At 31.0% G+C, this 16,584-nt stretch overlaps 1 protein-coding gene across 1 annotated transcript in view; it reads right to left on the bottom strand.

Moving 5' to 3' along the window:
* Positions 1-7,722: 7,722 nt before the first annotated feature.
* LOC143047540 (two pore channel protein 2-like) overlaps positions 7,723-16,584 on the bottom strand; it is a 53,419-nt gene continuing 44,557 nt past the window's right edge. The window contains exon 26 of the mRNA XM_076220603.1: positions 7,723-15,591. Within this exon, the coding sequence (XP_076076718.1) occupies positions 15,498-15,591 (94 nt within the window). The 3' untranslated portion in view covers positions 7,723-15,497. The remainder of the gene's footprint in view (positions 15,592-16,584) is intronic.

The raw sequence follows: 16,584 nt of genomic DNA, 5'->3' as shown, positions 1-16,584 counted from the left end.
CTATATGCGTGTTTTTAACAACACGGAAAATCAGAATTAAGCAGTATTTATATTTAGTGTTTTTATAAATTTAGAAACACGTCAGAGGGAATTCCCCAGTTTTGATAAATGCGAGAGTTCTCTGACTTCCGATAATTCTATTTCTGTCATATAAGAACTGAAGTGGAGTTTTTCCATATTTTACCGTTATGAAACTGATATTTGATACTGTACTCTCATAAAGAAATGGAGAACCATTCATTATATCATTTAATAAACGTTCTTGTTCCAAATCGCAAGTCGCTGGTTTGTTTATGTATTAATGCGCATGCGTATAGTTTTCTTGATTTCAAGGGGTATCAGATTGAGTGGTTGCTCTGGAATCCCCGCTTCATTGATTAATTTGAAACTCATGGGACTTTTTCTATGTCTGTCTGCTATTGAGGGTTATTGTTGTTGCATAATTTCAAATCATATGTATCATTTCAATTAAAATAAATGTAGTGTTTACCTATAACACCCCTTCAGCCGAAATGGAGTCTTCCATTTTATCGATTCGAGTTGTATCCCTTCCGGAAGTATTTTCCGTCAAAATCGAAATACAATACGACTCGTCAAGAAAAATTAACTCGTTAGATGTCAAAAACGTCGTATAATATTAAGAACGATCTTAATTTATAAACAGAGGAGTGTGTACGGAAAGGAGTCATGCCCAAGGACCCTAAGGAAATTAAGATTTAAAGAGTTAGAAATGGGGTTCCTCCTAGAATTAACGGTGATAAGATACGAAGTGAAATACCTTCTCTCACTCTCAGTGACTGCTGTGAAAAGTAAACTTGGAATTGATAGTACAAAAATAAAACACAATAAGTACATTGCTCATACACTTGTTTCCGGGATTGGCTATTTTTAAAGTTGAGTGACTATTCAGATTATTACATTTTGCATGTGCAGTTGAATTAGTTTTGAAAATAATACTATCCAGCTGTACTAGGGCTGCCAAAAATGCGGGAGACTCACTCATGTTCATGCTTTTTTGCGGCAGTATCCTTGGATCTATTTTTTTCCCTCTTTGATCTTTTCAATTTTGGCCAAATCTCACGCATTTGCTTAATTAAAAGTTGGCAGAACTGTTATACATGTGTCAATGAAAACTATGGCAATCGTATCCCTCAGAGCATTCTGCTCTTTGATTTGTTTTAATACAAAATTTACTTCTGGATACTATCTTATGATCATAAACAAGATTCTGTCCAATTTTGGTAGAAATCCAGTAAACTTTTAAAACTTTAACCACAGAGTGAATGTAATGTTAACTGGCAGAAAATTTAAGTCCATTTATAAGTAAAATATGGATAAACAGGATTTTCTTATTTACAAAATTTATTTTGGATACCATCTTATGATCATAAACAAGCTTCTTTCCAAGTTTGGTAGAAAATGTTAAAGTTTAAGAAAGTTATTAAAATTTCAAAACCCTTAACCACAGAGTGAATATTTGTGGACATAGCTGACGTGGACAATAAATGTAGGATCGCTTTGTCTGGCTTTTTCAGCAAAAGTCAAAGGCTCAACAAAAATGTGTGAAAAAATGTTCCAGATCCTTTCTCATGACATATTGTGGACAGGGTATGAATTGGTTTTTGGTGCATTTGTTTATTGTTTTGTATACATACTTAGGCTTAATTTCATTGTTTATATTTGACAATGAAACTCAGTGCAGCTTTGTGCAATATTCTTTTCCTGCTTTTTCAATGTGATCTATTTTTTCTGAATCATGCAGTTACACTTTTCCTAGTATTTGCATTGGCTAGACACATCAGTAGATTGATTTGCTGTGCCAAATTTGCTGAATTTCAGTAATATTTACGTTTTACCATTCATATCTTTTTACATGCAGTTAATTTTTTGTGTAAAATTAATCATAATTTCTTTTGAATAGCTTTCTATTTCTATAGAGTAGGGACCTGTGTTGTCAAATTTGTATACCCCACTTCCAAGCCCACTAGAAAAACAACTCTATGTTAAAGTTACTCTTTTTAGATATGTATTATATATTTCTGATACCTAGGCATTTTAAAATCTTTACATACAGATATTCTTATCTATTGGTAGTTCCAGCTCAATGAGGGGCCTCAGTGGCCGAGTGGTTTAAGTAGTTACCACTGTTATCACTAGTCAGTCATCCCTGAGGTTGTGACTTGAAACCCTGCCCATGCAGGTGCACTTGACTCCAATCTTAATTGACTAGGATTGTCAATTTTCATATTTGAGGTCAGTGGTTTTCTCCAGGCACTCCAACTTCCTCCGCCAATAAAAACTGGCCGCCAATAAATAGCCCAAATGCAGTACTTAAAAGTGTCGTTGAAACACAAAAAATAAAAAATAGATGATAAAATTAATTTAATCCTTATACAGATATGCATATCTATTGGTAGTTATAGCTCAAAGGGTAACACAAGAGGTGTTTTGTAAGTACTGTGTACTGCTTTGGAAATAGACAACTTTCGAGTTTGTTGCATTTCCGTCAAAAACTTGGAACATCAATCTTGCGTTTAGGGGCTTTTTCAATTCTGAAACCTTATTTAAGAGAGTGATTGAAAAAAATATAATGCTTAATTGGACAAATCATTTGACAAATTAAATTTATATATTTGATATTCAGCTCTGCTTTCATTAGGAATTGTGATTAAGTACTTATGGAACAAATAAGATTTCAAGTTTATCGTTAATGACGATCACAAAGATGCTTGATGAACTTTGATATAGCAGGGATACAGGCGACCCCTTCTATCTGAAAAATGATGTCACAAGGGCACACAAAATTGACTATATTTTCCGGTGAAGGACAGTGGTCTATTGTCTTACTTAGTTAAATCTAAATAGAGGGATGTCATATAGATGTTTTTTTTTAGATATTTTATTTGTTGTTAATATATTATCACATGTTATATTCTGTGTTCCTTATGTTTGCTACTCTGAATTAGATTTCTTACAAATAGTCAGATTTAGAGAATTAATTATTGATATACTTGTATTGTACGTGTATAATTTTTATAATAAACCTTGTTAAACTTAATTTCTTAAATTAGTCTATTTAACAACTGTGTCTAAAGGAGTCGTAATAGTCAAGACTTCCCCGTTAGCCATGTTGATTTCTTAAGTGGCTTAAATATTGTATTTGTTCATGATTTGGTCACTTTACGGGGAACCACTAATGGTAGGTCAATGATATTTGATATGCTGTCGTAATAGCATTGGCGCATCTCATTACTATTAATATTATAGGTCTGAGACCACAATTAACTCGTAGTGCATTTCTTTTAGAACATAAATGAAAATTTTTAAAAAATCCCACCTGAGATTTCTCAATGAAATTTTTACAGTGTGTTGTACCTCTTTTGGGACAAACCATATCAAAATTATAAAAAAGTTCATCGGCTCTAACTCAAAATATGGACAATTTTATGTTTAGGGCGTCTTGAAATCTTTTGACAGCTTCCGAAGTGCTAATTTTTAACCCTTTTCAGCTGGACCAAATCACTACTTTCCTTTGAAATTCTGGACCCAAATTTTTGTGTCAGTTTGATGGGAGTACTGTATGACTTATGATAAGTCAATGGTATTTGTTAAAGTTTGTGTCAGTTTGATGGGAGTACTGTATGACTAATGATAAGTCAATGGTATTTGGTAAAGTTTGTGTCAGTTTGATGGGAGTACTGTATGACTTATGATAAGTCAATGGTATTTGGTAAAGTTTGTGTCAGTTTGATGGGAGTACTTTATGACTTATGACAGGTCAATGGTATTTGGTAAAGTTTGTGTCAGTTTGATGGCAGTACTGTATGACTTATGATAAGACAATGGCATTTGGTAAAGTTAGTGTCAGTTTGATGGGAGTACTGTATGACTTATGATAAGTCAATGGTATTTGGTAAAGTTTGTGTCAGTTTGATGGGAGTACTGTATGACTTATGATAAGTCAATGGTATTTGGTAAAGTTTGTGTCAGTTTGATGGGAGTACTGTATGACTTATGATAAGTCAATGGTATTTGGTAAAGTTTGTGTCAGTTTGATGGGAGTACTGTATGACTTATGATAAGTCAATGGTATTTGGTAAAGTTTGTGTCAGTTTGATGGGAGTACTTTATGACTTATGACAGGTCAATGGTATTTGGTAAAGTTTGTGTCAGTTTGATGGCAGTACTGTATGACTTATGATAAGGCAATGGCATTTGGTAAAGTTAGTGTCAGTTTGATGGGAGTACTGTATGACTTATGATAAGTCAATGGTATTTGGTAAAGTTTGTGTCAGTTTGATGGGAGTACTGTATGACTTATGACAAGTCAATGGTACTTGTTAAAGTTTGTGTCAGTTTGATGGCAGTACTGTATGACTTATGATAAGTCAATGGTATTTGGTAAAGTTTGTGTCAGTTTGATGGGAGTACTGTATGACTTATGATAAGTCAATGGTATTTGGTAAAGTTTGTGTCAGTTTGATGGGAGTACTTTATGACTTATGACAAGTCAATGGTACTTGTTAAAGTTTGTGTCAGTTTGATGGCAGTACTGTATGACTTATGATAAGTCAATGGTATTTGGTAAAGTTTGTGTCAGTTTGATGGGAGTACTTTATGACTTATGACAGGTCAATGGTATTTGGTAAAGTTTGTGTCAGTTTGATGGCAGTACTGTATGACTTATGATAAGGCAATGGCATTTGGTAAAGTTAGTGTCAGTTTGATGGGAGTACTGTATGACTTATGATAAGTCAATGGTATTTGGTAAAGTTTGTGTCAGTTTGATGGGAGTACTGTATGACTTATGATAAGTCAATGGTATTTGGTAAAGTTTGTGTCAGTTTGATGGGAGTACTTTATGACTTATGACAGGTCAATGGTATTTGGTAAAGTTTGTGTCAGTTTGATGGCAGTACTGTATGACTTATGATAAGGCAATGTCATTTGGTAAAGTTAGTGTCAGTTTGATGGGAGTACTGTATGACTTATGATAAGTCAATGGTATTTGGTAAAGTTTGTGTCAGTTTGATGGGAGTACTGTATGACTTATGACAAGTCAATGGTATTTGGTAAAGTTTGTGTCAGTTTGATGGGAGTACTGTATGACTTATGATAAGTCAATGGTATTTGGTAAAGTTTGTGTCAGTTTGATGGGAGTACTGTATGACTTATGATAAGTCAATGGTATTTGGTATGCAGCTGTTTAGCATTTGCATTAGTTTTCATGGAGATTATATGGCAGTCTTCTCAGTCATTGGTTAATGGACTTTGAAACTTATGTATAGATTACATATCAAGTATTGCCATTTTAATCTTCACATTTGCATGATTCTATCGAAACTACATACAGGTAGCCATTTATCTGCATCTAAAGTTTATTAAAGTAGATGCCCTAAGGATAAAATGCCAAATGTGCAGAAGTGAAACTATTTCAAAAGGTTTACAATGGACACTAGTTGATGGCTTTGAAACAACAGATGCAATCTTATCAGACAAGCTAACACTGGCCCTTTGTCGATGTTAAGCTAATAAAACATCCAAAGAGAAATGATGATCTTTCTTGTTGGACACCTTAGAACACAATTTATTAACTAGTGTATAAAAAAAAACTGAAAATTGGCAAAAAAATCAAATGGCTTGTTTCAATTCTTTTAATTTGAATGGTCATGTATAATGGTAATGACACTAGCGAGAAACATCTATTCAAAATGCTACTCTGAGGAGAGATAAAAGCTATAGATTTCTGATCTGAAAAAAGGATAACTCAAATGAAAAGTGTATGAAAGTTTATGGAGTCTCACTATCTACATGCACAAAGTGATGGGCATATCTTAAAGGGGCACTAGCTACGAGATATATAAAAAATCTTTAGTTTGATTTTTTTTTGTTCAATCAATAATGAAAGTGAAATAGTGAAATAACAATTTGCTTTTTGCAGCCAAAAAGGTTCAAAAAGGTTCAATTTTGTCAAATTACGCTAAGAAACATTGATAATAAGTTATTCACTTGCAAGTGAATGAGTCAACCTCTTTAAATCCGTATTCATGTGAACTTTAATTTAACCCCTAGCTAAAGATTGACAACGCATGCATGGTACTTGTACTGGTTATTTAAAGAAAAAGAATGTCAACAATGAAAGTGAAACTACGTAAATCATTTGATTACTAATTCGATGTACATAAAATCATTCTTATACTGTTAAAAACAATGAGAAACATATACATGTATTTTTAATCTATAAAATAAAATCAAACAGACCTATAAAAATCCAATTGCACGTGTTGGTTTAATCTATTCATATGTTTACATGGCTTATATGGTCATCTGAGGTCAAATCAATAGTTAATTAGATGGCGTCTGGACTAAAATACACATGAAACAAACCTATATATTATCTACCCCATGCTCTGTAAACTGTTTATTTTGGACTTTTGATAGTTTGGATAAATGTTTTACATTGTTATAAATCAAATATGAGAATTTGAGTCAAATCGTAGAACATGAATTTGACAGCTAGTGCTCCTTTGAATATAATTACATACAGGATAGGAAATTTGTAGACTCGATTTTAAAATTGTTGTGGTTAAGAATACACAAAAAGGGTACCTTCCAACTAGAATGCTGCTGAAAATTTTCATCAGTTCTGCCATCTGGAAGATGTAAATATTCTTCAAATTGGTGTTTGAAGTAAGGTGCTTATCTTCAAAGTATGCTAAACCATTCCTGAAAGCTTACAGACTGTAGGTTTTAAATTTTGAAAGAGATACCCGCTTTTCCTTTCATGCAGCCAAATTCACAACTAACCATTGATTACACTTTATCTAACTCTGCGAAGAAAAAAAAAAGCATAGATCAAGTTACCATGTTGCATTTCAAGGTTGTGTCAAAGAATGTTGTTCAATAACTTAAAATTTTAGCAATTTTTTAATCAAAATAAAATAAGGATATGTAGTATCATTGCCAATGAGTCAACTATTCATCAGAGTCCAAAAGATTAAAGGTACTCACCATGTAAGATTAAAGGTACTCACCATGTGAAATGAATACATAGTTGACTAACGGTAACTCCTCAAGTTTTATAAGCTTTAAGGATGTACTTGGATGAGGTGTAAGAATTTGTAACAGATGTTCAGACTCCTCGAGTTTTTTCCTTCAATACAGGATAAAATATTATGCCCCATCACACCGATTTTTCTTTTCATACAAGACATCAAAAGCTCTTACAAAGTCATTTACCAAAATTTAAGCAGATTCTTGATTTCCTTTCTTTCAATTTGAGACCGTCTGTCTGTCAAATAAGTTTTTCACACTTTTATTCTTCAAATTTTGTTCTGGTCTGATGAATTTGTGCAGAGTTATGGTCCTAGGAATTAGAAAATTCTCTTAAATAATCAGTTTCCTGCACTTTAATTTGTCATGCTTGAAGATATTGATTTGATGACTTAATATTTGGTGAATTGTTCTATCAGGACAGTTACAGATAAAGTTCAAATTTTGTTCTGGTCTGATGATTTTATGAAGTTATTGGCTTTGGACTTAAATAATCAGTTTTCAACACATTTTTTGTCATGTCTAAAGATCACCATGGCAAGTCATAGATCAACTGGGAATTTTGTTCAAGTGCAATGATTTTTTAACCAGTAGAGGGGTATGTCTTGCCATGCAATACTCACAGAATGCTTGTTGTATATCAAATAAGCATCACAGAAAAAAAACACATTGATTTTACTCATTCATTTATTATAAAAGCAACTATTTGTAATCTACAAAAATATCTATTGCACTTTGCACCATTTTCTTCATCAGAAATATTATGTCAACAATGGAATGTCTACTTTATTTCTTGTATACCATTTTTTTTCTGTAAAAAGTACTCAGAATTCATTTATTTGTTCATTAGAATTGAGGAGAATTTGTTCTTTCATGGATAATCGATTATGAAATTTGGCCAAAGACTGCATTGAAGACCATAGAAAATTTAAACTGCAAATATTTATATTTGTAGTTCACCTAAACCAATGATATAGAAATGATAACTGGCACATGCTGATTTACAATTTGACTTTTGACTTTGGAATTTAAAATGGCTTCCGTTACAATGGGAACAGCCTAAATGTAAAATATTTCAAAATGCTCCAAACTTCATGAAACGTTGTAAACATGAAACAGCATGTGTAGATGCTCTTTTTGACTTCTGAATTTTCGTTATCCTGGAAATAGGGAAAATCCATCCGTTATTGCTAGTATATACAAATATAGTTATGTTTGTAATTCAATTAAACCAATATTATATCCAACAATTAACAGCCATCAACCTTCTAACAATTTTGGTTGTTATATTCTTAAAATAAACTACATGCAGATATGTAAATATAAAGTATTTGAATTAACAGAAAAAAATTAGTAGTGGTTTACCTGAGTTTTTAAAAAAAAGGTATACAATAAACAATGATTAAATTTCTAAACTTTAACAATTAAAAAGTAAGCATTGATAGTACAAATATAGTTATTAGAAATATTATCTTACCATGCAAGAGTTTGCTTGCATTGATTGGTTCCACTGTATTTTTCCAAGGGTTATATAAACAAGAGGCTCTCAAGAGCCTGAATCGCTCACCTCATTTTCTGGCATTTATCTTTTGTTTAAGAGTTTAAAAGTGTCCAATTTCATCGTATTTTTGTTTGTTTGTTAGATTCAGCATATCAAAGAACCTTACTAATTAAATTTTTGATGAAATCAAACAAAGTTTAATTTTAATTTTTGAGCTCTTACTTTGCTGAAATTTTTTTTTGTTTCCAGTTTATCTTTATCATTAATAATATTCAAGATGATATCCAAAAACTGCAAAATTTCCTTAAAATTACCAATTTAGTGGCAGCAACCCAACAATGGGTTGTTAGATTCAGCTGAAAATTTCAGGGCTGATAGAACTTGACCTACTGAACACTTTAATCCATGTCAGATTTGCTCTAAATTAATGCTTTGGTTTTTTAGATATAAGCCAAAAACTGCATTTTATCCCTATGTTCTATTTTTAGCCATGGTGGCCATTTTTTTTGAAGAAGCAGAAAATTAAACACAAACTTTATTCTAGATACCCTGAGGATCATTCAGCTTAAGTTTGGTTTGAATTTGTATAGTGGTTTCAGAAAAGAAGATGTTATAAAGTTGGAATAAATGATAAACAAATTGTGTAAAATTGTCCTTAAAGGGCAATAACTCTTTAAGAGGTCAATTGACAATTTTGGTCATATAAAACTTATTTGTAGGTCTGACTCTGTTGAACATATTTGCTGTTTACAGTTTATCTTTGTCATTAATACTATTGAGGATAATAACCAAAAACTGCAAAATTTCCTTAAAATTACCAATATAGTGGCAGCAACCAAACAATGGGTTATTAGATTCATCTGAAAATTTCAGGGCTGATAGAACTTTACCTTATGAACACTTCAATCCCCATGTCAGATTTGCTGTAACTGCTTAAGTTTTTCAGATATAAGCCAAAAACTGCATTTTACCCCATATGTTCTATTTTTAGCCATGGTGGCCATGTTTTTTGACTAAACAGAAAATAAAACACAAACTTTATTCTAGATACCCTAATGATGATTCAACTTAACTTTGGTTGGATGTTTGAAATAGTTTACACCAGACGGACGACTACAACGACGACAACGGACGATGACGAACGCCAAGTGATGGCTAAAGTTCACAGTTCCTTGGGAACCGTGAGCTAAAAACAAATCAAAAGTCCCCAACTAAAACAGAATCCCCTAAATCTGCCTCTGCTATTAATTTCAGGATAAACTGTAACAATATGAAAACCAACTGTTTTCTGATGATTCTGTGGCGTTAACTAAACATAAAACAACTATTTTCTTCCCCAAAGGAGTAGGTCCGGTAAGGGCCGATTTTAGCCTCAAACAGGTGCATCTGACGAAAGATTTTGGACACTTTTTAAACACTTAAGTGTCTATTTCAGCTGATTCAATTAGGTTATGTGAAAGATTTTTACTTATTTACTCATTAAAAACGCTCCGATTCTAGCTTAAATATGAAAAATCTATCAAATATGCCAAAAAATGTCACTTTTCAGATGGTTTTTGTCAAAAATGAAAGTGGCCGCATCCGTGTTCATCCTCAACCTTTATATATGTTATGTATCATCATTATATACAACTTACATTTCAATATCAAGAATGAACACAAATGCGACCACTTTCATTTAAGACGGAAATCATCTAAAATTTAACTAAAATGCTAAAAGTGTGAAGATTTCAGTAATTTAGCATGACTTGATGTTGCTAGTACCCGATATATGTGCATTGTATTGTCAAAAACAGCACACATTTATGTAGCAGAAGCATTTTACTTTCCGATAAATAACTAAAAGTTTACATTTTAACAATTTTGTAAAACTGTTATATTTTAGGGCCAAAAAGGGGTCTTACTGGACCTACTCCTTTCCCAGGTTGTAAGCTTGATTTTACTTCTTTAAGTTGCTCTTACTTGACCAAGTACCAGAACGTCATACCTCAGGTAACCTGTTGAAAATTATAAACTAAGAAATCAAAAGTCGGTTTTATGATAATAGTCTAATCCATGACTTCAACAATGTTAAGATGGTACCAAACACCTTGTCTAAAATTAATTTGGCTCATTTAATTTACAGACAAAATATTTACTTTGAGCCTTTGACAAAAGTATAAAAATTTCAAAAAACTTGAACTACACACTTTAGCTGAAAAGTTTCGTTTAGGAGTTTGACGAAGGCTAATTTTGATCATTGAGAAGCTTAATATTGTCTTAACGATAGATCTTGATTAAAACGTTTAGTTGATTTTAAGAGTTATCTCCCTGTAGTGTTATGTACCACCTTAATATATCAAAACATTTACCCTACTTGCAAAGTATTTTAAATTTAAAACATTTAGAACTGCTTCCTAAAACCAATCTCAAATTATTCAAAAACAAACAATTAAGAGAAAAAAATATTGTAAAACTATTTTGATCTTTAAAACAAGTCAGTTGGAATAGTATAACAATAAAATAAATACTAAAACTACAAAGAAGAAAAAGTCTTGTGGAATCTTTTTATGAAAAATTTCAATACTATTTCATCACAAAACTGATATGAAATAATATTTTACATCTTATTTCATAAGAGTTTTTCAATTGATAAAATTACATTAAATCTCAATAATTGAAAATATAAATACTAATACTATTTTGCACTAAAACAATTATGTCATTTCCCTTTGATAAAATTAATAATTCATTGGTGTTTAAACATTAAATCAGGATTTACAACGTTCAAAATATGAGTAATCTCATAATCTATTCGTTATATTTGCTAAATTTTAAAATATGCAATTTTTAAAACAGTACAATAAAAAAACTTCGCCAAAAAATACATAATTTTCATTTTTTCTTTTAAGAAAAACAAACTAACAACAAAAAAGTAAAGCACAACATATCATTTTTGACAGAAAGCACACACTGAAATGTCGTCTGCTATATACATGTAATATCATGTGACTGGTGGAATCTGTCTAAGTTACTGATCCTGATTGAATTTATATAGAAAGTCTTTAGGATGAAGGTTAAGTATCACATAAACTTAATATTATCAATGATCCATGTAAATGAGGTCACGGTTAGATGAACATGTTCACATAGCAATCAATCCATACATTAAATATGTTTAATCTATTGCTTGTAGAATCTTAGAAGCAGACATAACTTAACGTTCACCAATAATGAGGTCAAGGTAAAATGAACCTGCTAGAAGTATATATGTCGTGTACATCTTATTATTTTGTACAGGTTATTACCTGTACAAAAACTTTGTAAGAGTAATTACTCGTATGATGCCATCATACAAGTTATTACTTGTACAAATATAATTGTACGAGTAATTACCTGTACAGTTTTTGTTGAGAAAAAGATAATAACTTGTACAACTGGCTATCTTTTAGTTTTATTTGTTTCTTCCTTCCATCTGCTTCTTAAGTAATAACTTCAGCAAACATGACAATTTGAGCATATTGTTCCAAATAACTAGGTGCCACTAAAATACTGACTACTAGTGCCAAGTGACAGAGTCATTGAAAGGAATAAATAAAATAAAAATCTTAATCCAATTATTTTTATTTTTTATTTTTTCAATGGATGGAAACAATTATTCAATTGTTCTCTTACAGTTGGGTTTTAAATATAATTATTTATTTACTTGTTTTTATGCCCCACCTACGATAGTAGAGGGGCATTATGTTTTCTGGTCTGTGCCTCCGTTCGTCCGTCCGCTTCAGGTTAAAGTTTTTGGTCAAGGTAGTTTTTGAAGAAGTTGAAGTCCAATCAACTTGAAACTTAGTACACTTGTTCCCCATGATATGATCTTTCTAATTTTAATGCCAAATTATAGTTTTGACCCCAATTTCATGGTCCACTGAACATAGAAAATGATAGTGCGAAGTTCAGGTTAAATTTTTGGTCTTTGGTAGTTTTTGATGAAGTTAAAGTTACATCAACTTGAAACTTAGTACACATGTTCCCCATGATATGATCTTTCTAATTTTAATTCCAAATTAAAGTTTTGACCCCAATTTCACGGTCCACTGAACATAGAAAATGATAGTGCGAGTGGGGCATTCGTGTACTATGGACACATTCTTGTTTTTTAAATAGAATTGCACAATTCTTAATCATTCAGACCATTGTCAGTTGTTCTCGTGTGATCATGAAATCATCATACTCTTTGTGTCAGCGTTCTATATTCTTATAGACACATGATTTTGAGGGGGAAGTTGTCTATCATGCATAAATTAAAGCTCTGACCAAAGAAGAAATTCCCATTCATTATAACTATGCAGGATATGTGGAGCTCCAAAAAGTAAAAATAATGTCAGTGAGTTGGTAAGCCACTTCAGCCGCTCTCTTTGCCTTTTACGGGCGCAGACCACTGAAATTTTGTACAGTGTTCCTGATAGTAAATGATTGATAATCAACATGGTCTACCATGCAGAGAGCAAAATCTTTGACTTTGACTCAACTACTAGGATTAAAGACTGTAGTAATGATAGGAGGAGAAACCTTTTTTCAAAACATTCGCACATCTGAGTGAAAATCGGGATAACATCTCTGCTTATATTGGCAAATTGTGGTGTTTTTTTAACTTCTTATAGTTATTGTTTGTATGCCCCCATGACCAATATTAACTCCAGAGTGTTCTGTTCTAATCAGAGGGTAAAGTTGATCAACTATACAATAATAAATAATTTCTGCTTCATTCAAAACATCATTCCATCTTAAGAATTATTTTTGAAGTGCTGTCTTTTTGGAACTTAACTTGGCTTCCTTTACATTACTTAAAGTATCTCTTTATCTTTCAGATGTGAATACTGAATTATTAGAAGACTTTATTGTCATCTCACTATTTATTTATTTCATCGTGAACTTTCTTTTGTTTGATGTTTTCAATTTTTATTCTTTAATACCCTACTTAACTGTACAAATTGGCTACCATATTTATCAAATAAAAATTACTAACATATTACAAGTTTATACTATTGCGCTTATTATAGATTATTTGTTTAAAGGAAAAGTTTTTTGTATACAAAAAATAGGATAAGGTGGAATAATGATTTGTACAAGTTATTATCTTTTTCTCAATAAAAATTGGACAAGTAATTACTTGTACAACTGTATTTGTACAAATAATAACCTGTATGATGGCATCATACAAGTAATTACTTGTACAAAATGTTTGTACAAGTAATAACGTGTACAAAATTATAACATGTACACAACATATACATTTTACAACCATTCCATACACCACTCCTGGTTAAACTACTGCTTATATTGTTTGAGAAACTACAAAAACTTAACACTGACCAATGGTCATGACAATGTTTTAAGCCAGCAACAGATTAGCATCTCTATGTCTCACATTCTGTGACCTATTTTCAGGTGAGATACAAATTACAGTACATAAAGATTATAAGGGATATACTTATGTAAAAATTAGGTAAAAAATTATACATAAGTGCTTTTTTATATGAGTTTATAATGCCCTATATATATGACCTATAGTACAAATAATATGCTATGTTTATTTTGTTCATTCCTTTAATGTTGTTAATAGATATAACAGAAATTAATATGAAAGTATCTATTTCATAACCCTATAGACATAAAAATTATATTCATATCTTTCACATAAAAGCACCTTATTTCAAATAAAAACTTAACTGCTAAACTAAAGTAATAATAATAAAGAATGTATTCAATTTTCAACATTTGAAAATATAGTAACAAAAAACTATAAAATAAATTCAAAATTAAAAAAAAAATAAAACAAAAATATGAAGTAATACTAAAGGAGTGGTAAACACCTGGACTGCACATGCAGGTTCAAGACTTTGAATAACAATTATTATATTTTTGTCATAATTTCAATTCAATATTTTTTTTTTTTTTTTATATAATTTCAAATTATGAATTCTTAAATGAACGAACATTATAAAATGATAAAACAGTAAATAACACTAAGTGCTAAAATATTTAAAATAAAGCATAACTAAATGTATTTAGAATATATTAAAGTAATAAATTCTGCATATCTCTTGGGTACAAAGTGTATAATTGATATGGCTTAACAGACCAAATAACTCAACTATGAAAATTGAATCTAATCCAAGAACCATTTTGTATCACAAAGCTTGAAATTAAAAAAAACCACCTGTAAAACAAATGTATAATGCCACACTCAAAAATATTTACAAAATTATAAAATTACTGAAAAATTAAACATTGGGGGAAAAAATAAAAAAAAAGGATCATTTTTTGACACTGTGATTCTTTCATCTGAGATATTTTGTAAAAAGTTGAGATTTAAAATGTAAGTTACTTGAATAGCACTTCTATATTACATTAAAAATAACATACTGTATACTACCAATGCTTAAAATAAATGAATAAGCAATATTTCTTTAAAAGTAGAATAACAAACCCAGTTGTTTTCAGATTAAAATTTAAAAATAAATAGCAAAATACCAGATGCAATTTCAAAACAAATAAGATTTGGACCAAATATTGATCAGTATTTAAGTGGTAAGTCTGAATAACTTATCTTCTTTGCTACTTATAATTCTACTGAGGATTTTTGGTCAAAATATTGTTACAGTTTTTATTTTTTTTCTCGATTTTGTTTGTATTATATTTGGTACTCTACATGTTAAAATTTCCTGAACTTCCATCTTAATTTCTGAAAATTTTGGGCTATAAAAAAATATAGTATATATATATCAGTAAGTTTCTTAATTTTTGAAATGTAAAAAAATATACATGTATACATATGCAAATGAGGTGATAACATTAATAATCAGAGAATCATATACACGATGAGGGCAGTTTTTATCGACCTTGACTGGATATACAGCCCTCACAAGGTCAGCTACATAATAACATTGTCATCTGCTATATAATATCAAGTCACTGATGGAATCTGTCTAAGTTTTAAATATCTGTGATTACTAATTTCCTGTAGTATTTCTGATTCTGAAGGCTCCTCAAGGGTACTTCTACAATTATATAAAATTACAATTATTAATCTTCACATCTACATATAGCATATTTATCAGTTTAAAAGTTTAAAAGTTGTTTACTTAAATAAAATTGAGAATGGAAATGGGGAATGTGCCAGAGAGACAACAACTCGACCATAGAAAAAAGAACAGCAGAAGGTCACCAACAGGTCTTCAATGTAGCGAGAAATTCCCGCACCCGGAGGCGTCCTTCAGCTGGCCCCTAAACAAATATATACTCGTTCAGTGATAATGAACGCCATACTAATTTTCAAATTGTACACAAGAAACTAAAATTAAAATAATACAAGACTAATAAAGGCCAGAGGCTCCTGACTTGGGACAGGCGCAAAAATGCTGCGGGGTTAAACATGTTTGTGAGATCTCAACCCTCCCCCTATACCTCTAGCCAATGTAGAAAAGTAAACGCATGACAATACGCACATTAAAATTCAGTCCAAGAGATATCCGAGTCTGATGTCAGAAGATGTAACCAAAGAAAATAAACAAAATGACAATAATACATAAATAGCAACAGACTGCTAGCAGTTAACTGACATGCCAGCTCCAGACTTCAATTAAACTGACTAAAAGATTATGATTTCATCATATGAACATCATGTTTGATGTTCTATATCTATTAGTTATTTTATCCAAAGACATCCTTATGTTTCTCCATCAGTGATGCTCACTTCAAAAACATTAACAAAAGTTTTATTATTTTACAGCACACAAATAACATATAATTTACAAAATAATCCAAAAATATTTTAAAACAATTTAAATACAAATTTTACTTAGATGTCTTATTCCTGTTAGTGGTAAACATATAAAGTAATTATCTATTAGCTTCCTGAATATTCATGAAATATTTGCCAAATGACTTTATAAACCAACAAACAATCAATCAATGAAAATAATTAGGCATCATTTGAGGCGGGTTACCATCTCTTATGATAACCTGTCAAGGGTAGATAATTTACAAATGTT

The sequence above is a fragment of the Mytilus galloprovincialis genome, chromosome 10 (assembly GCF_965363235.1).
Source record: "Mytilus galloprovincialis chromosome 10, xbMytGall1.hap1.1, whole genome shotgun sequence".
In the NCBI taxonomy this organism is placed as follows: Eukaryota; Metazoa; Mollusca; class Bivalvia; order Mytilida; family Mytilidae; genus Mytilus; species Mytilus galloprovincialis.
Note: the sequence above shows the minus strand (reverse complement) of the source record. Positions and strands in the feature narration are given on the sequence as shown.